The sequence below is a fragment of the Lissotriton helveticus genome, chromosome 10 (assembly GCF_964261635.1).
Source record: "Lissotriton helveticus chromosome 10, aLisHel1.1, whole genome shotgun sequence".
NCBI classification, from domain to species: Eukaryota; Metazoa; Chordata; class Amphibia; order Caudata; family Salamandridae; genus Lissotriton; species Lissotriton helveticus.
The window spans coordinates 933069759-933091831 of record NC_136071.1 but is presented as its reverse complement, the minus strand read 5'-3'; the positions used below and the strand labels follow the sequence as shown (position 1 = coordinate 933091831).

At 52.0% G+C, this 22073-nt stretch overlaps 1 protein-coding gene across 1 annotated transcript in view; it reads left to right on the top strand.

Moving 5' to 3' along the window:
* Positions 1 to 22073, top strand: part of DBF4 (DBF4-CDC7 kinase regulatory subunit) — a 260182-nt gene that overhangs the window by 172350 nt on the left and 65759 nt on the right. Inside the window, exon 11 of the mRNA XM_078663591.1 lies at positions 14523 to 14637. Within this exon, the coding sequence (XP_078519717.1) occupies positions 14523 to 14637 (115 nt within the window). The remainder of the gene's footprint in view (positions 1 to 14522; positions 14638 to 22073) is intronic.

Below are 22073 nucleotides of genomic sequence, written 5' to 3'. Positions count from 1 at the left end.
GACATTGCTACTTTGGGGAAGGAGGGACAGGAACGGCGTCAAGCAGAAGGCGAAATGCATTGTGGGTTTGTTGTTGCAGCCGTTTGCCGTGTAAATAGTTGTTTAATATATTTTTGTTCAAAAAAAATAAAAATGTTTTAACCTGTTACTTTGTTATAGTGTTGTATATTTCTAATATTTGCCTAGGGTTTGTCGTTAATTGGGCGGGGTGGTCTGTGGAGCCGAGCTGTCTCGCAGTCATCATGGCGTTGAGTTCGGCTTTCCTCACTAGTTTCATATTTCCTGAGGGGTTGTTCCTAATGCTTCCATTTCAGTGATGTTGAAAAGAGATCTCATCAGTGGCCTACTGACTTTACTCGATTCCTTTTGTTTTTCCTAACGATTCTTGTGTTCTTTTATTTGCTAGCACGATACAGCGGCTAATCCGCATTTTCTTTATATACGTCCTTTTTATTAGGGGTGTCTTCCGGTGGAGCCAGATGGTCTACCTTTAATAAATGGTCCGGGCTGAACCAACTACTGAGCAATGGGGGGGGAGATAGGCATGACGGGTTACAACGGGGACAAAAGTCAGCACTACCTATCCTTCACTACTTTGCGGAGACTAGGTAGAATATTTCTATTGTACAGTATTCGCAAATAGGGAATACCCAAAGAGAGAACCAATTCCAAACAGTCAAGTTCGGACAAACAATCAATCAATCAAATGAGGAATAAAATAGGCGCGACGGGTTACAACGGGGGCAAAAGCCTGCGCTACCTACCCTTCACTATCTGCAAAGAGAGAGATCTTCCTGTTCCTCTCTGTTTGTAAGCAGAGAAGATCCTTTCCAAGAACCAATTCCGAACGATCAAGGTCCGGTCAAACAATCAATCAGTGGGGGATAAAAATAGGCACGACGGATTACAACGGGGGCAAAAGCCTGCGTTACCTATCCATCACTATCTGCAAAGACTGAACAGAGTATGGCGGCCCTGTGCTTGTTTGCAAATAGAGAATGATCCAAAAAGAACCAATTCCAAAACAATAAATGCTTGGATAACAATCAATCAAATGGAGAGGGAAGTAGGCGCGACGGGTTACAACGGGGGCAAAAGCCTGCGCTACCCACCCTTCACTATCTGCAAAGGGAGAATACTCCTATCCTTCCCCGTTTGTAGACAGAGAATCTCTCAGGACAAAACAATCAAAATGCGTAATACTAGTATTTTCAATGACAATCAAACAATCAATTCGCAATTTGTCGTGTTTCCACGACCTTACCCGGACCGTATGGATGGTTTCTCGTCTTCCGTTTCCAGCGCCCGATCGTCCTCTATTCTCCGTAATTGCTGTGGCACTCCTGATGGTTCCCAGTCAGGACCGTAGATCACTCGAGAGAGGTCTGTTCGGAACCGGTGAAGTTCGGATGATCGGCTGCCAGACAAGGGTCTATCGGGCAGGAGCTCTTCCCGATCGTTGCAGTCGTTCACTCTGTCGTTGGGACCTCTCTCACTGGATCCACGTGTCGCTGATGGGCCCCACGTTTGGGACGCCAATTGTAGAAAAAGGGTTCAGGCAGATCAGGTCGTTTACCCCTTTTCTAGGTTTGCCTGGCGTTAGCCGCTTCTCACCCAACTTACGATTACCCAAATAAAGAGGCAGGCGCTGGAGACTGGAAGGCAGGAAACAGGAGTTTATTTCCGACGGAACAGAACACGTCAAATCAGACAACAGGGTATCTTCTCGAGGTGCTCTAAAAAGTTTCTCTACGGCTCCATCTTTTATACACAGGTTTATGATGTAAAAACATTCCTTATTGCAATAAAGACACTTTGAAGTACAAAAAGGGCATGTTTGGGACCCCAGCTCCAGGCCCATTCCCATACTGACCGCTCTGATGTTGTTTTCCCCTCCCAAATGTGACATGTGATTGTGATCTGCAGCCGGACATTCCAACAGGGCACGAGGACAGGAGGGGGTGGTCAGATCTAAGGTTGGGCGGGCGATAAGATCATGTTTTCGCTATGCGGGGCCGGAGGGGTACATCCACGAGACCTAGTTTTATGATGTGGGACTGGGTCGAGAGGCCAGGTGTAGCCGGGGGGGGCCATCAGAAGAGAGGAAGGGTGTTCCTGGGGGGGATGCGGGGGTGTCGGTCAGGTCTAGGGGTGTGAAAGCCTTGATTAATCACCGCTCCTCTGATGTGAGGCGAGGTCCTACTGTAGGAAGCAATAAACTGCATCTGTTGGGCTAGGTGATGGCCTGGGATCAGGCCGGGCAATCGGGCAGGGAGGAAGAGGTTTACCAAAAGGGCCCGTTCTATGAGTAGAATGAAAGAGCGAGGGGGCAGGGGTCCAGCAAGGAGACCAGGTCGTGTTTAGCGGTGCGTTTATGGCCCGAACAGGAGAGACCGGGGGCTGTCGGGGCGCGGGGTGCTCGCGGGGCTGGAGAGAGGGAGAGAGAGAGAATGGCTATCGGCAATGGGCAGGGAGGTCATGACACAAAGATGGCTACTATCTATGTTCGTGATGGAACCTAAAAGGGAACAAGATGGCGGGGCCACTGTTTAGTGACTTTCTTTACCTTCAACAGTGGCGAGGGTGAACACAAATGAACGCCGCTTATGTACATATACATTTTGTCATTTTCCACACTGTCAGGTCTAACAAGATGTGTGATACTATTGGCACAATATCATGTTCCTCCGTCTACTGTTATTCAGGACAGCCTTCCCTCAACTCAGATGAGCCTAATCAAATGATGGTGAGTGGATTAGGATCTAGGGGGTTCCTCCTTAGGGCTTGGCAATCACTTAGAAGAAGGTTTAGATATGGCAAGTGAAGCTGGGTCCTAAGCCACCTGTGACTGTCATGCGATTGCAACACTTACAAGATACGAGATCTTGTGTTAAGTGTACAGTACTTGGTGCTTACTGCAGGGCCTAAGCCTAGACCAGGATTCCTGAGGTCACTCTTCAGACCGTGGGAAAGTTAGGAAGTAGATTCAATGAGCATGTTCATTAGACAGTCCCCAAAATTGCTGTGGGGGATTTGTCTGAGCTTAGTTCCTATTTCGACTCCTAAATTTTTGCCAGGTTTAGCTGTTCCACGAAAAAGGTCTATTTGAGTCACCCCTCTGAGGGTTAAAATCTGTTAGTATTGAAGGCCCTCTTTTTTTTTTTTGCTCTGACCCCTGGAGTTGCCATCTTTCCTTTATTGGGTGATAGTCATATTACTATTTCGATGCTCAGTTGGTATGAGCTATTGAAATAGTTCTATTTTAGATTCCCTAATTTCCCACTCTTAGCTCTCATGGAGGGGGCAGATGGGACAGTCCTTTTTAGGTCGAGACTAATATATCCCGCAAGGGATAAATAGACGAGAGTATAGTGGGCAAACCAAGGTCTTAAACCATCGCGGATTTCTGACAGTTCGTGTGGTGCACTCGTGCGGAAAGCGCGTCCACATCAAAGCCATCAGCCTCCCTCCCACAGGCATCTGAAGCTTCCCCCAGCTTGCGCTCGGCCTCCGGCATTTCTCCTCCCCCCTAATTATTCACCCCTGCTGTTGCTGCCCACGGCCGTACTTTCACTTTCACGGCCGCCAGGCCGTGTCTCTTTCAACATCCTCCCAGTGTACTGCTTAGTCTAATCTCACGCTGCGGGCCCTTTTTATTACATTTGATCACAGCTTTTCTCACCACTTCGTTTAACTTTACGATGAGGGTACTACATACACATTAGCTGACTTGGCAGCTCATTTGTTGCTGTGGGTGACATTTGTTTACGGCCAACTTACTTTACCACCTAGTTTCTTTAACTTTTCGGGGCCGGCGACATTAGCCATTTTTGTTTAATCTTAAAATGCGGGCGCTGCTTATGAGCAATTACGGCTTATTTGCCACTTGACCTTCAGTTGGCCGTTATGTTCCAAGTCGGATTTCTGTTATAAAGAGATTACTCTGTGATACAATGTTACTTTGATCTAATGGTAATGGAATAGCCCTCAACCTTTTCCAAAGTCTACCATGCCACTCCCTCGCTGCAGCTCCTCAAACCACAGCGGCACCACCACAGCCTCGAGCTCGCCTCGAACCGCTGTTTGGTCCCAGATCTCCCCCGTACTTGTTGTCTGCCTATATTGTGCCTGTATTTGCAAGTTTTGTGTTTCCCGTTGTAATACTGTATTTCAGTCACAGGTCTCCCCTGTTATTGCTGTCTGCCATTACTGTGCTTGCATTTATACACAATGTTTCTACTCTTTTTACCACTGTATTCGGCACCACTTTGCAATTCTGTTGTGTTTCTATTTTGTTTTTATCGCAGTTTTTCCCTCGCCATTTCCCGCCCTCTGCCCTCCCGCCCAACCCCTCCAACCTCCCAAGGCTACTTATGGAGGCCCCTCCAGTGAGTTGCCCTCGACCTTTTCCAAGGTCTAGCACGTTGCTTTTTTTGGGCCTTTCTGCCCTCTGTTAGACTCGGTTTTTGTGCCTTTCTGCCCTCTGTTAGACTCGTTTTTTGTGCCCTTCTGCCCTCTGTTAGACGCGTTTTTCCCTTGTTTTTCTGCCCTCTGAGAGACTCGTTTTTTGTGCCCTTCTGCCCTCTGTTAGACTCGCTTTTTGTGCCTTTCTGCCCCCTGTTAGACTCGCTTTTTGTGCCTTTCTGCCCTCTGCATCACCACATCATCACTCAGCGCTACCCCAGCATCACTCAGCACCACCAAATTATCCCTCAGCACCACCACATTATCACTCAACACCACCACATTATCACTCAACACCACCACATTATCACTCAGCACCACCACATTATCACTCAGCACCACCACATTATCACTCAGCACCACCACATTATCACTCAGCACCACCACTCATTGCCACCACAGCATCACTCATTGCCACCACAGCATCACTCAGCACCACCACATTGTCACTCAGCACCACCACATCATCACTCAGCACCACCACAGCATCACTCAGCACCACCCCAGCGCCACCACATCATCACTCATTGCCACCACAGCATCACTCAGCACCACCACATTGTCACTCAGCACCGCACCACCACATTGTCACTCAGCACCACCACATTGTCACTCAGCACCACCACAGCACCACTCAGCACCACCACAGCATCACTCAGCACCACCACAGCATCACTCAGCACCACCCCAGCATCACTCAGCACCACCCCAGCATCACTCAGCACCACCCCAGCATCACTCAGCACCACCACATTGTCACTCAGCACCACCACATTGTCACTCAGCACCACCACATTGTCACTCAGCACCACCCCGGCACCACTCAGCACCACCCCGGCACCACTCAGCACCACCACAGCTTCACTCAGCACCACCACAGCATCACTCAGCACCACCACATCATCACTCAGCGCTACCCCAGCATCACTCAGCACCACCAAATTATCCCTCAGCACCGCCACATTATCACTCAGCACCACCACAGCACAACTCAGCGCCACCACAGCACCACTCAGCACCACCACATTATCACTCAGCACCACCACAGTATCACTCAGCACCACCACAGCATCACTCAGCACCACCTCAGCACCACCACAGCATCACTCAGCACCACCACAGCATCACTCAGCACCACCACAGCATCACTCAGCACCACCACAGCATCACTCAGCACCACCACAGCACCACTCAGCACCACCACAGCATCACTCAGCACCACCACAGCATCACTCGGAACCACCACAGCATCACTCAGCACCACTACAGCATCACTCAGCAACACCACAGCATCACTCAGCACCACCACAGCACCACCACAGCACCACTCAGCACCACTCAGTGCCACCACAACATCACTCAGCGCCACCCCAGCATCACTTAGCACCACCACTGCATCATTCAGCACCACCACTGCACCACTCAGCGCCATCCCGGCATCACTCAGCGCCATCCCAGCATCACTCAGCGCCATCCCAGCATCACTCAGCGCTACTCCTGCATCACTCAGCACCACCATAGCATCACTCAGTACCACCATAGCATCACTCAGCACCACCACAGCATCACTCTGGAACACTACAGCATCACTCTAGAACACTACAGCATCACTCTGGAACACTACAGCATCACTCTGGAACACTACAGCATCACTCTGGAACACTACAGCATCACTCTGGAACACTACAGCATCACTCTAGAACACTACAGCATCACTCTAGAACACCCCAGCATCACTCAGCACCACCCCAGCATCACTCAGCACCATCCCAGCATCACTCAGCACCACCACATTGTCACTCAGCACCACCACATTGTCACTCAGCACCACCACATTGTCACTCAGCACCACCACATTGTCACTCAGCACCACCACGGCATCACTCAGCACCACCACGGCACCACTCAGCACCACCACGGCACCACTCAGCACCACCACGGCACCACTCAGCACCACCACGGCACCACTCAGCACCACCACAGCATCACTCAGCACCACCACAGCATCACTCAGCACCACCACAGCATCACTCAGCACCACCACAGCATCACTCAGCACCACCACATTATCACTCAGCACCACTCAGCACCACCACAGCATCACTCAGCACCACCACAGCATCACTCGGCACCACCACAGCATCACTCGGCACCACCACAGCATCACTCAGCACCACTACAGCATCACTCAGCACCACCACAGCACCACTAAGCAACACCACAGCATCACTCAGCACCACCACAGCATCACTCAGCACCACCACAGCACCACTCAGCACCACTCAGTGCCACCACAGCATCACTCAGCGCCACCCCAGCATCACTTAGCACCACCACTGCATCATTCAGCACCACCACAGCACCACTCAGTGCCACCACAGCATCACTCAGCGCCACCCCAGCATCACTTAGCACCACCACTGCATCATTCACACCACCACTGCACCACTCAGCGCCATCCCAGCATCACTCAGCGCCATCCCAGCATCACTCAGCGCCACTCCAGCATCACTCAGCACCACCATAGCATCACTCAGTACCACCATAGCATCACTCAGCACCACCACAGCATCACTCTGGAACACTACAGCATCACTCTAGAACACTACAGCATCACTCTAGAACACTACAGCATCACTCTGGAACACTACAGCATCACTCCAGAACACTACAGCATCACTCTAGAACACCCCAGCATCACTCAGCACCACCCCAGCATCACTCAGCACCACCACATTGTCACTCAGCACCACCACAGCATCACTCACCACCACCACAGCATCACTCAGCACCACCACGGCACCACTCGGCACCACCACGGCACCACCACGGCACCACTCAGCACCACCACGGCACCACTCAGCACCACCAAAGCATCACTCAGCACCACCACATCATCACTCAGCGCTACCCCAGCATCACTCAGCACCACCAAATTATCCCTCAGCACCGCCACATTATCACTCAGCACCACCACAGCACCACTCAGCGCCACCACAGCACCACTCGGCACCACCACATTATCAATCGGCACCACCACAGTATCACTCAGCACCACCACAGCATCACTCAGCACCACCACAGCATCACTCAGCACCACCACAGCATCACTCAGCACCACCACAGCATCACTCAGCACCACCACAGCATCACTCAGCACCACCACAGCATCACTCAGCACCACCACAGCACCACCACAGCATCACTCAGCACCACCACAGCATCACTCAGCACCACCACAGCATCACTCAGCACCACCACAGCATCACTCAGCACCACCACAGCATCACTCAGCACCACCACAGCATCACTCAGCACCACCACAGCACCACTAAACAACACCACAGCATCACTCCAGAACACTACAGCATCATTATGCGCCACCACAGCATCACTGAACGCCACAGCATCACTCGTCGCCACCACAGCACCATCACATTATCACTCGGCACCATCACATTATCACTCGGCACCATCACATTATCACTCGGCACCACCACAGCATCACTCAGCACCACCACAGCATCACTCAGCACCACCACAGCATCACTACAGCATCACTCAGCACCACCACAGCATCACTCAGCACCACCACAGCATCACTCAGCACCACCACAGCATCACTCAGCACCACCACAGCATCACTCAGCACCACCACAGCATCACTCAGCACCACCACAGCATCATCCAGCACCACCACAGCACCACTCAGCACCACCACAGCATCACTCAGCACCACCACAGCATCACTCAGCACCACCACAGCATCACTCAGCACCACCACAGCATCACTCAGCACCACCACAGCATCACTCAGCACCACCACAGCATCACTCAGCACCACCACAGCATCACTCAGCACCACCACAGCATCACTCAGCACCACCACAGCACCACCACAGCACCACTCAGCACCACTCAGTGCCACCACAACATCACTCAGCGCCACCCCAGCATCACTTAGCACCACCACTGCATCATTCAGCACCACCACTGCACCACTCAGCGCCATCCCGGCATCACTCAGCGCCATCCCAGCATCACTCAGCGCCATCCCAGCATCACTCAGCGCTACTCCTGCATCACTCAGCACCACCATAGCATCACTCAGTACCACCATAGCATCACTCAGCACCACCACAGCATCACTCTGGAACACTACAGCATCACTCTAGAACACTACAGCATCACTCTGGAACACTACAGCATCACTCTGGAACACTACAGCATCACTCTGGAACACTACAGCATCACTCTAGAACACTACAGCATCACTCTAGAACACCCCAGCATCACTCAGCACCACCCCAGCATCACTCAGCACCACCCCAGCATCACTCAGCACCACCCCAGCATCACTCAGCACCACCACATTGTCACTCAGCACCACCACATTGTCACTCAGCACCACCACATTGTCACTCAGCACCACCACGGCATCACTCAGCACCACCACGGCACCACTCAGCACCACCACGGCACCACTCAGCACCACCACGGCACCACTCAGCACCACCACGGCACCACTCAGCACCACCACAGCATCACTCAGCACCACCACAGCATCACTCAGCACCACCACAGCATCACTCAGCACCACCACAGCATCACTCAGCACCACCACAGCATCACTCAGCACCACCACATTATCACTCAGCACCACTCAGCACCACCACAGCATCACTCAGCACCACCACAGCATCACTCGGCACCACCACAGCATCACTCGGCACCACCACAGCATCACTCAGCACCACTACAGCATCACTCAGCACCACCACAGCACCACTAAGCAACACCACAGCATCACTCAGCACCACCACAGCATCACTCAGCACCACCACAGCACCACTCAGCACCACTCAGTGCCACCACAGCATCACTCAGCGCCACCCCAGCATCACTTAGCACCACCACTGCATCATTCAGCACCACCACAGCACCACTCAGTGCCACCACAGCATCACTCAGCGCCACCCCAGCATCACTTAGCACCACCACTGCATCATTCACACCACCACTGCACCACTCAGCGCCATCCCAGCATCACTCAGCGCCATCCCAGCATCACTCAGCGCCACTCCAGCATCACTCAGCACCACCATAGCATCACTCAGTACCACCATAGCATCACTCAGCACCACCACAGCATCACTCTGGAACACTACAGCATCACTCTAGAACACTACAGCATCACTCTAGAACACTACAGCATCACTCTGGAACACTACAGCATCACTCCAGAACACTACAGCATCACTCTAGAACACCCCAGCATCACTCAGCACCACCCCAGCATCACTCAGCACCACCACATTGTCACTCAGCACCACCACAGCATCACTCACCACCACCACAGCATCACTCAGCACCACCACGGCACCACTCGGCACCACCACGGCACCACCACGGCACCACTCAGCACCACCACGGCACCACTCAGCACCACCAAAGCATCACTCAGCACCACCACATCATCACTCAGCGCTACCCCAGCATCACTCAGCACCACCAAATTATCCCTCAGCACCGCCACATTATCACTCAGCACCACCACAGCACCACTCAGCGCCACCACAGCACCACTCGGCACCACCACATTATCAATCGGCACCACCACAGTATCACTCAGCACCACCACAGCATCACTCAGCACCACCACAGCATCACTCAGCACCACCACAGCATCACTCAGCACCACCACAGCATCACTCAGCACCACCACAGCATCACTCAGCACCACCACAGCATCACTCAGCACCACCACAGCACCACCACAGCATCACTCAGCACCACCACAGCATCACTCAGCACCACCACAGCATCACTCAGCACCACCACAGCATCACTCAGCACCACCACAGCATCACTCAGCACCACCACAGCATCACTCAGCACCACCACAGCACCACTAAACAACACCACAGCATCACTCCAGAACACTACAGCATCATTATGCGCCACCACAGCATCACTGAACGCCACAGCATCACTCGTCGCCACCACAGCACCATCACATTATCACTCGGCACCATCACATTATCACTCGGCACCATCACATTATCACTCGGCACCATCACATTATCACTCGGCACCACCACAGCATCACTCAGCACCACCACAGCATCACTCAGCACCACCACAGCATCACTACAGCATCACTCAGCACCACCACAGCATCACTCAGCACCACCACAGCATCACTCAGCACCACCACAGCATCACTCAGCACCACCACAGCATCACTCAGCACCACCACAGCATCACTCAGCACCACCACAGCATCATCCAGCACCACCACAGCACCACTCAGCACCACCACAGCATCACTCAGCACCACCACAGCATCACTCAGCACCACCACAGCATCACTCAGCACCACCACAGCATCACTCAGCACCACCACAGCATCACTCAGCACCACCACAGCATCACTCAGCACCACCACAGCATCACTCAGCACCACCACAGCATCACTCAGCACCACCACAGCATCATCCAGCACCACCACAGCACCACTCAGCACCACCACAGCACCACTCAGCACCACCACAGCACCACTCAGCACCACCACAGCATCACTCAGCACCACCACAGCATCACTCAGCACCACCACAGCATCACTCAGCACCACCACAGCATCACTCAGCACCACCACAGCATCACTCAGCACCACCACAGCATCACCACAGCATCACTAAGCAACACCACAGCATCATTATGCGCCACCACAGCATCACTGAACGCCACAGCATCACTCGTCGCCACCACAGCATCACTCTGGGCCTCCACAGCATCACTCTGGGCCTCCACAGCATCACTCGGGGCCTCCACAGCATCACTCGGGGCCTCCACAGCATCACTCGGGCCTCCACAGCATCACTCGGGGCCTCCACAGCATCACTCGGGGCCTCCACAGCATCACTCGGGGCCTCCACAGCATCACTCGGGGCACCACAACATCACTATGCGCTACCACAGCATCACTGAACGCCACAGCATCACTCGGGGCCTCCACAGCATCACTCGGGGCCTCCACAGCATCACTCGGGGCTTCCACAGCATCACTCGGGGCCTCCAAAGCATCACTCGGGGCTTCCACAGCATCACTCGGGGCTTCCACAGCATCACTCGGGGCTTCCACAGCATCACTCGGGGCTTCCACAGCATCACTCGGGGCTTCCACAGCATCACTCGGGGCTTCCACAGCATCACTCGGGGCTTCCACAGCATCACTCGGGGCTTCCACAGCATCACTCGGGGCCTCCACAGCATCACTCGGGGCCTCCACAGCATCACTCGGGGCCTCCACAGCATCACTCGGGGGCACCACAACATCACTATGCGCCACCACAGCATCACTCGTCGCCACCACAACATCACTATGCGCCACCACAGCATCACTGAACGCCACAGCATCACTCGTCGCCACCACAGCATCACTCGTCGCCACCACAGCATCACTCGGGGCCTCCACAGCATCACTCGGGGCCTCCACAGCATCACTCGGGGCCTCCACAGCATCACTCGGGGCCTCCACAGCATCACTCGGGGCCTCCACAGCATCACTCGGGGCCTCCACAGCATCACTCTGGGCCTCCACAGCATCACTCGGGGCCTCCACAGCATCACTCGGGGCCTCCACAACATCACTCAGGGGCACCACAACATCACTATGCGCCACCACAGCATCACTCGTCGCCACCACAACATCACTATGCGCCACCACAGCATCACTGAACGTCACAGCATCACTCGTCGCCACCACAGCATCACTCGGGGCCTCCACAGCATCACTCGGGGCCTCCACAGCATCACTCGGGGCCTCCACAGCATCACTCGGGGCCTCCACAGCATCACTCGGGGCCTCCACAGCATCACTCGGGGCCTCCACAGCATCACTCGGGGCCTCCACAGCATCACTCGGGGCCTCCACAGCATCACTCGGGCCTCCACAGCATCACTCGGGGCCTCCACAGCATCACTCGGGGCCTCCACAGCATCACTCGGGACGCCACAGCATCACTCGGGGCCTCCACAGCATCACTCGGGGCCTCCACAGCATCACTCGGGGCCTCCACAGCATCACTCGGGGCTTCCACAGCATCACTCGGGGCTTCCACAGCATCACTCGGGGCTTCCACAGCATCACTCGGGGCTTCCACAGCATCACTCGGGGCTTCCACAGCATCACTCGGGGCTTCCACAGCATCACTCGGGGCTTCCACAGCATCACTCGGGGCTTCCACAGCATCACTCGGGGCTTCCACAGCATCACTCGGGGCCTTCACAGCATCACTCGGGGCCTCCACAGCATCACTCGGGGCCTCCACAGCATCACTCGGGGCCTCCACAGCATCACTCGGGGCCTCCACAGCATCACTCGGGGCCTCCACAGCATCACTCGGGGCCTCCACAGCATCACTCGGGGCCTCCACAGCATCACTCGGGGCCTCCACAGCATCACTCGGGGCCTCCACAGCATCACTCGGGGCCTCCACAGCATCACTCGGGGCCTCCACAGCATCACTCGGGGCCTCCACAGCATCACTCGGGGGCACCACAACATCACTATGCGCCACCACAGCATCACTCGGGGGCACCACAACATCACTATGCGCCACCACAGCATCACTCGTCGCCACCACAGCATCACTCGTCGCCACCACAGCATCACTCGTCGCCACCACAGCATCACTCGGGGCCTCCACAGCATCACTCGGGGCCTCCACAGCATCACTCGGGGCCTCCACAGCATCACTCGGGGCCTCCACAGCATCACTCGGGGCCTCCACAGCATCACTCGGGGCCTCCACAGCATCACTCGGGGCCTCCACATCATCACTCGGGGCCTCCACATCATCACTCGGGGCCTCCACATCATCACTCGGGGCCTCCACAGCATCACTCGGGGCCTCCACAGCATCACTCGGGGCCTCCACAGCATCACTCGGGGCCTCCACAGCATCACTCGGGGCCTCCACAGCATCACTCGGGGCCTCCACAGCATCACTCGGGGCCTCCACAGCATCACTCGGGGCCTCCACAGCATCACTCGGGGCCTCCACAGCATCACTCGGGGCCTCCACAGCATCACTCGGGGCCTCCACAGCATCACTCGGGGCCTCCACAGCATCACTCGGGGCCTCCACAGCATCACTCAGGGGCACCACAACATCACTATGCGCTACCACAGCATCACTGAACGCCACAGCATCACTCAGGGGCACCACAACATCACTATGCGCTACCACAGCATCACTGAACGCCACAGCATCACTCCGCGCCATCACAGCATCAATGTGTGTAACCATTCAACAACAACTGGTTCAAATATGTTCTCTCAAAGTTTCAAACTTTATTACAATTGTCACAAAAAGATGTTAATATTTCACTTCTGTTCTTGGATTTTCGTCACGATAAAATACACTGAACATAATCTTCACAAAAGTTATTTACAAAAGTTTAAGCTATTGCCATTATAAATTACAATCACTTTTATTTAAGTATTAATTATTTTAAGAAATTAAAAGCCATTGTTATTTGTAATATCAATACGTCTAAGTCACGTAAATACAAAACATGTTGCATATCGAAGGGGATGGGGTAGAGGTGAGGAAGATACAAATTTGGCCTGGATATCCTTTGTGTGGGAAAATGATGAAATCTTAACCCCAGATTACCCAAATTTCAAAACTGTGATTCAAAAGATAGTCCACACTTTAAGGGATTGGAATAATTTATACAAATTAAAGCCTTGGTAGCATAACATGCAAACGTGCATTAAAATTGCCAGAAAAATGGCCATCAATAATAAATATGTGCTCTACCTAACTTTTAACCTTTATTGTTTTTGTCATAATTCAATATCAACATGTTATATATAATGTCAAGTTTGCATCTCACATTTCAGCAGTCTAAAATTAATTCTGTCCACAGTAATTTTAATAAGCAAGAAACTATTTTACTTTTTCTGTTCCAAAATGCCAATCTTTCTAACCTGTTGATGTTAGGAAGAATTACTTCTTAAAATCATATAATCACTTTTCTGTTCCTAGAAATAAAACAAATACAGAGCGGGAAAGTGAAACTCAAGCGCTGCCAAATTTTAAGGAGAGGAAAAAAAAAGGGTACTGTGAGTGTTGTTTGAAAAAATATGAGGATTTGCAATCTGTAAGTATGAATCTCAAATTCATGACTTTTTTAAATAACATTAACTGAAATTTGTTTTAAGTTTTTGTTTGAAACTGTTCTATGTGATGTAAACATCTAATAAAAGTCAAAAGGTTGAAAATTATACCAGTAAACTATGTAATAAAGTTTCATAATTTATATAACTACATTTCAGTCATATTTGCAGAGGACGTGTACTCTGTTTAATTTTATGTTTCATAGATGGGTGCAGACCAGTCAATATTTTCAGTCAGGCACTATCTTACTTCAATCAACAATGTTTTTAAATTGGTTTGCAACTCTACAGTTTATCCCTATGCAAAACATATATACTAATAGGCCAAGTGTATAACTTCGCAATTTTATTGCACCGTATTTAAAGCATTGGTCCTATTTCTTCCTTTGAAATAACTTAATGAAAGGCTCCTCTTATGACATGAAAGTCTGTTTCGTGACTCCAGTCTCCTTCATCAGATCAAACTTCTTAAGGCTGCCCACAATAACATCAAAAGTGCTGGTTACCCAACCATGTCTACAATGAAATAAGAAAAAGTGAATAGTGAAGTATGTAATAACTAAACAAAAAAAACTTGTCCCAGTGAGACTGTCCTCCTATATCTACATTTTCAATCTATATTGCATTTATATATCAGCTGTTTTTCTCACGTCATAAAAAACTACTTTTATGATTGCTGTGAGTTATTGTTTTCATAGTCATTACTTACAGTAATATCATTTTTTCACAATCACTTATTAGGAAATTCCACTTTTTGATAATATTTGAAGCAGTTGATAATTTTTAAGAGATATGGCTTGTTTCTTGAATGTTTTAAGGCGTGCTGAGCATAACTAAATGTGTTAACCTATTTAGATCAGTTTTTTTCCCTGTCATTTGGTTCTACATAGTGTACCCGCAATTTAAATTTACAATGAAGTGAATGCTCCTCTTTCAGAGGAATGATTAATTTCGATAGTTCACAATATAGTTATTTTCTCAATCTTTGACTTCATAAATATCCAATCAGTTGTTAGGTCTCGACCTCTGCCAATGCGCTTGCGCATTGCAGATGTCGAGACTTATAGAGTTGGATCCACGAAAGCTAAACCAGGCGGATTGCGCCGAGTGCATGTGCCCGTGCACGCGCTTTCAATGTGCTCTCCAAGCCGCCTGCCTCGCATCATTGCATCAGACCTGCCACAGCAATGCCGAGAGCTTCACTTCAAAGGGATCCGTTCCCCCTCCCCCTGTTTCACACTTCAAAGGAATGCGCCCCTCGCAATGCCGAAAGCATTTCCCGGCCGCTTTTAATTTCATTTCGCGGCCGCTTTTCATTTCATTTCCCGGCCGCATTTCATGTCCCGGCCGCTTTTAAGTATCCTGCGTGTCTTTTGCGCTTGTTTATTCATCCGATTCCTAACATATGGCATGTACTGAACAGTTATGTACTAAACCTGGCAGAGTGGGTGCCCTTTGAACTTCTTCTTTTTTTTTTTTTTGTTGCAAGCACGCATTTGTCCTGATCAGAATTGGTGAAAAGCATCAAACCACCAGATACTTAATGCCACCACAATCTCTTTTTGATTCATTTAGTCTTTTTCGTCTATATATTTCTTGAAAGCAAATCATTTTCTCCCGTTACTTTCTGTATTTGAAGAGAATTCGCTCACAACGGGGTCGGCTTTGAAAGTAACATTTACTGCCTGTTGACAGCAATGCCATCAGTTGTATTCTTTTTTTGACGTTTGAAAGACCGAGGGAATGTGCTCGCTTTCCATAAACTTCCTCCGTGGTTCCTCCCTTCGGGCGATATATGGCATTCCTAGATGCGTGTTTCCTTTAGTGACAGCGCCTCGGTAATTCTGGTCTAAGGACCCCTGTGCGGTGCTCTGTGGTGGTCTGTGTTCTCCGGCATGTTTAAAGGCTTGGCGACTCAGCCCCATGGCTGTCCAAACACACTCTCTCCATAGGCCCCAACATCAAAAGAGCTAAGCCGAGGCCACTGGAAAATGGAACCACAGGGTTCTGTATATCAACTTCACTACTGTGATGGGCAGTGATTTCTTTCCATAATGCATCTTTTCTTAAGATCTGGCAGGTGTCTCTCTCTGTGCATGTAATGGGGAAGCACAGCAAGATGTCTCTTTATTTGCAGCAGCACCACCACATTATCACTCAGCACCACCACATTATCACTCAGCACCACCACATTATCACTCAGCACCACCACATTATCACTCAGCACCACCACATTATCACTAAGCACCACCACATTATCACTCAGCACCACCACAGCACCACCACAGCAACACTCAGCACCAACACACCAACACAGCAACACTCAGCACCACCACAGCAACACTCAGCACCACCCAGCAACACTCAGCACCAACACAGCAACACTCAGCACCAACACAGCAACACTCAGCACCACCACAGCAACACTCAGCACCACCACAGCCTCACTCAGCACCACCACAGCCTCACTCAGCACCACCACAGCTTCACTCAGCACCACTCAGCACCACTCAGCACCACCACAGCATCACTTAGCGCCACCCCAGCATCACTCAGCACCACCACAGCATCACTCAGCACCACCACATAATCACTCAGCACCACCACAGCAACACTCAGCACCAACACAGCAACACTCAGCACCACCACAGCAACACTCAGCACCACCACAGCCTCACTCAGCACCACCACAGCCTCACTCAGCACCACCACAGCATCACTCAGCACCACCACAGCATCACTTAGCACCACCACTCAGCACCACCACAGCAACACTCAGCACCTCCACAGCACCACTCGGCGCCACCACAGCATCACTCAGCGCCACCCCAGCATCACTCAGCACCACCACAGCATCACTCAGCACCACCACAGCATCACTCAGCACCACCACAGCACCACTCAGCGCCACCCCAGCATCACTCAGCGCCACCCCAGCATCACTCAGCGCCACCCCAACATTACTCAGCGCCACCCCAGCATCACTCAGCGCCACCCCAGCATCACTCAGCGCCACCCCAGCATCACTCAGCGCCACCCCAGCACCACTCAGCACTACCACAGCACCACTCAGCACCACTCAGCGCCACCCCAGCATCACTCAGCACCACCACAGCATCACTCAGCACCACCACATAATCACTCAGCACCACCACAGCACCACCTCAGCACCACCACAGCATCACTCCGCGCCACCACAGCATCACTCAGCGCCACCACAGCACCACTCAGCGCCACCCCAGCACCACTCAGCGCCACCCCAGCATCACTCAGCGCCACCCCAGCATCACTCAGCGCCACCCCAGCATCACTCAGCGCCACCCCAGCATCACTCAGCGCCACCCCAGCATCACTCAGCGCCACCACAGCATCACTCAGCGCCACCCCATCATCACTCAGCACCACCACAGCACCACTCAGCACCACCACAGCATCACTCAGCATCACCACAGCATCACTCAGCAACACTGCTGGTAAGGTATTCCTGGGGCCGAGATTTGCTTCGGCGCCTCGCTGCTGGTCGCGCGCTCTAAGTGCATCGCACTGTGATTTTTAAACAACCCGTTTTGGATTTCATTTTATTTTTATTTTACTTATCCCCTGTTCTTAATCTCCGCCTCTGCCCCCTACCTTGCACCATAATTTGCTGGAACAACCACCGCTATTCTGCGGGTCCGGTTCCCGGGAGGTTGTGGGTCCTGAGTGACATCTTGCCTTGGGAAGGGGAGTTCAAGCGCCATCTTGAAGCGTCCACGTGATCTGGGACGCGGAGAGCACGCTATTTAGGGCGAGCACTTCAAGGGGACAGCCTGGTAAGGTATTCCTGGGGCCGAGGTTTGCTTCGGCGCCTCGCTGCTGGTCGCACGCTCTAAGTGCATCGCACTGTGATTTTTAAACAACCCGTTTTGGGTTTCATTTTATTTTTATTTTACTTATCCCCTGTTCTTAATCTCCGCTCCTTCCCCCTACCTTGCACCATAATTTGCTGGAATAACCACCGCTATTCGGCGGGTCCAGTTCCCGGGAGGTTGTGGGTCCTGAGTGACATCTTGCCTTGGGAAGGGGAGTTCAAGCGCCATCCTGAAGCGTCCACGTGATCTGGGACGCGGAGAGCACGCTATTTAAAGCTCGCCTGTAGCACGCAGCGGTGACGCGCAGCAGAAGCGCCTTCCCTGCGCCTGAGTCGTGCCAGAGTCCTGCCCGTCTGCGCTCGTCAGCGTCTCGGAGGTGTATGAGGTGGGACTCTGGCTCTTTTATTTTGTAATCCGGGATTGTGTGCTCTTCTGCTCTTTGGTTGGAGTCAGGATGATCGGTTACAGCGTGGCTGAGCTGCTTGCTCTGCGTAACCTTTCTCCTCTGTGCCAGTGTGTGTTTCCCGGAGGACGCCTCTTGAGGAAAGGTTGTTCGTTCTGTGGGTGGCGCCCTGTAGTGTCGATGGCAACTGTGCTGCCACCTTCTATTCAGGACTGTCAATGTGCTCTTTTGAACACTAGATCCCTTCCCAGACATTCCACGGACATCTGGAACCTACTCGCTGACTCTAAAATTTCCTGCCTGTTTTTAACAGAGACTTGGTTGGGGGAAGGCTCAGGCCCTGATTTAGCCAGTGCCCTACCTCCAAATTATACCATCTTAAGGAAGGATAGAGTTGGGGGCAGGGGAGGGGGAGTAGCCCTTATAGTGGACAAGGATCTCATGTGCACCTCGTTTCTGGTTGAGAACATATCGAGCTGTGAGGCCTTGGGCTTTACTCTTGGCCTTTCGCCTTGTCAGACGTGCACTGGAATCCTCGTGTATAGACCGCCAGGGCCCATTGGTACGTTTTTTGACGACCTGCAGGCAGCTCTCTCTCTACCTTGTATGCGATCGGCGCACTGTGTTTTGTTAGGGGACTTCAACTTTCATATGGACATGACATCGGATCCTGATGCGTCTAAATTGCAGGATATCACTGCATTGCTCGGGCTTGTTCCCTACATTGACAGCCCCACCCATAACAAAGGCCATATACTGGACTTGATTTTTTCTACTAGGCAGATTGCCGTGTCTCCGCCACTTCCAGTGTTATGGTCGGATCATTGCATAATAAACTTCGGCATCCCTTATGTGACCAGGGTTGGTCAGAGAGTGCAGAAGGGCGCGAAACGACAATCTAGATCTTTTCATCTAGTCACGGTAGATATGTTGTCGGATGCTCTTCATCTGTATCCCTGTGAGCTTACAGACGACCTGGAATCTAATTTAGACTTGGTCCAAAAGTGGATGAAAGCCAGATTTGAGGAACTAGCACCAGCCAAGTCAGCCAAATCAGTCCTCGGCCATGTGTCCGCCCCTTGGTTCACTCCATTATTACGGAAAATGCGCCAAGAATGTAAAAAGGCCGAAAGAGTGTGGCGACGCAAGTATGAGTCAGAGGATAAAGTAAAATATCGTGACGCTATCAAGCTCTATCACAAACATATATCCAAAGGCAAAAAAGAATTTCTGTAGTAGGGGATCTCTGTGTATAGTCATAATCTAGTGAATAGTCCCGCCCATGTGCGCGGACCCCGGAGCAAACAAAAATAATCTCTTAAGCTGTCAAAACATGCAGACCTGCATAGACACTTAAGAGAGAATTTAAAGACAGATAATGCAGCCTATATCCACAGGCTACACTGTCCAATACTTCAACTGGAAATTCCACCAAAAACCACAACAGCACAGCCTGTCCAGGGTTTTCCACAGAGAAAAACCTTGCTTTTAACAGCAAAACCCTCTGGAATGATAGAGAGGAAGGAGTGGACAGACAAGCCCCATAGGCTGCCATTATGTGGCTCAAAACAGGATACTGTGCCTTTAAGAGAACCTTCCAGAAGCCTCACAGTATCCCAGAATGCAGTGCAGGTCCCTTTCACCTTCAGTTCTTTTTTCCGGCTCCTGCTAGCAGGACCCTGGAGCATTAGCTCTTCTTTTCTGAGCTTTTTCTATGCTATTTTTGGATTTTTGTAGCTTCACTCGACGTCTTTGGCCTTTATCTGCATTCTGCTGTGGTTTTTTGGCAGAATTTCTGCAGACTATTTGTAGTCTGACGTGCTTTGTCTGCAGCTGAGCTGAAGGCCGAAGCTGAAGCTCACAGGGTTTGTACTCTGTGCTTGCCTGTGTCTTTGGACACCTGTCTTCTCTGTACCTTCTTTTCTAGGGGGCTTTGGCTTCCAGATTTCAAACAGAGGAGTTTGAAGGCATCTTCAGCCTCTGGGTGAGGTGAGGGTAGGTCCTCTACCGAGTCCCATGCTGTAATCTCTGGGGTTATCCCCAGTAAGGGCACGTCTGAGCTATGACGCGGTTCCAGTCGGCGTTGGGGCCGTCGTGGAGTGCCTGGACGTCATGTAGTGCCTCGACGTCGACGTCATGGAGTGCCTCGACGTCGACGTCATGGAGTGCCTCGACGTCATGGAGTGCTTCGACGTCGACGTCATGGAGTGCTTCGACGTCGACGTCATGGAGTGCTTCGACGTCGACGTCATGGAGTGCTTCGACGTCGACGTCATGGAGTGCTTCGACGTCGACGTCATGGAGTGCTTCGACGTCGACGTCATGGAGTGCCTCGACGTCATGAGGTGCCTCGACGTCGACGTCATGGAGTGTCTCGACGTCGACGTCATGGAGTGTCTTGACGTCGACGTCATGGAGTGTCTCGAGGTCGACGTCATGGAGTGTCTCGAGGTCGACGTCATGGAGTGTCTCGAGGTCGACGTCATGGAGTGTCTCGAGGTCGACGTCATGGAGTGTCTCGACGTCGACGTCATGGGGTGTCTCTATGTCATGGAGTATCTTGACGTCATGGGGTTCCCCGACGTCATGGGGCACCTCAACGTCATGGAGCAGTGTTGCTCGACGTCATGGAACGGTGATGCTCGACGTCATGGAGCGGTGATGCTCGACGTCATGGAGCAGGGATGCTCGACGTCATGGGGCAGGGATGCTCGATGTCATGGGACAGTGAGGCTAGACGTCATGGAGCGGTGAGGCTCGACGTCATGGAGCAGTGATGCTCCTTTTGGGGCATTGGTCTCTTGGGCTCTGCCCTCTTCCGTTGGGTCCGGCCGTCACCGTTAGGGATGGCTCGGCGTCTCCGTGTTTGACACCTAGTGACATTTTGACGTCTGAGTGTTGGTTGTCGTAGAGACAGTCACTATCTTAGTGATGGTGTCGTCGTAGTGAGGTCGGCGTCATGGGTTACAGCCGCAGAGTACTGCCGGCTCTTGATGCCTGGGTCTGGTTCCAGGCCTCGCTCCTTGGTGAGCCTCCCGTCGTAGAGGGGACTTTGTGTTCCCGGCACCTTCCACTCACGACGCAGAGCAGTTGATCAGCGTCGAGGAACCCTTCTGATGGGGAGTTGGTGGTTACTCACCACGTGTACGCGGTGGACGTTTGTCCT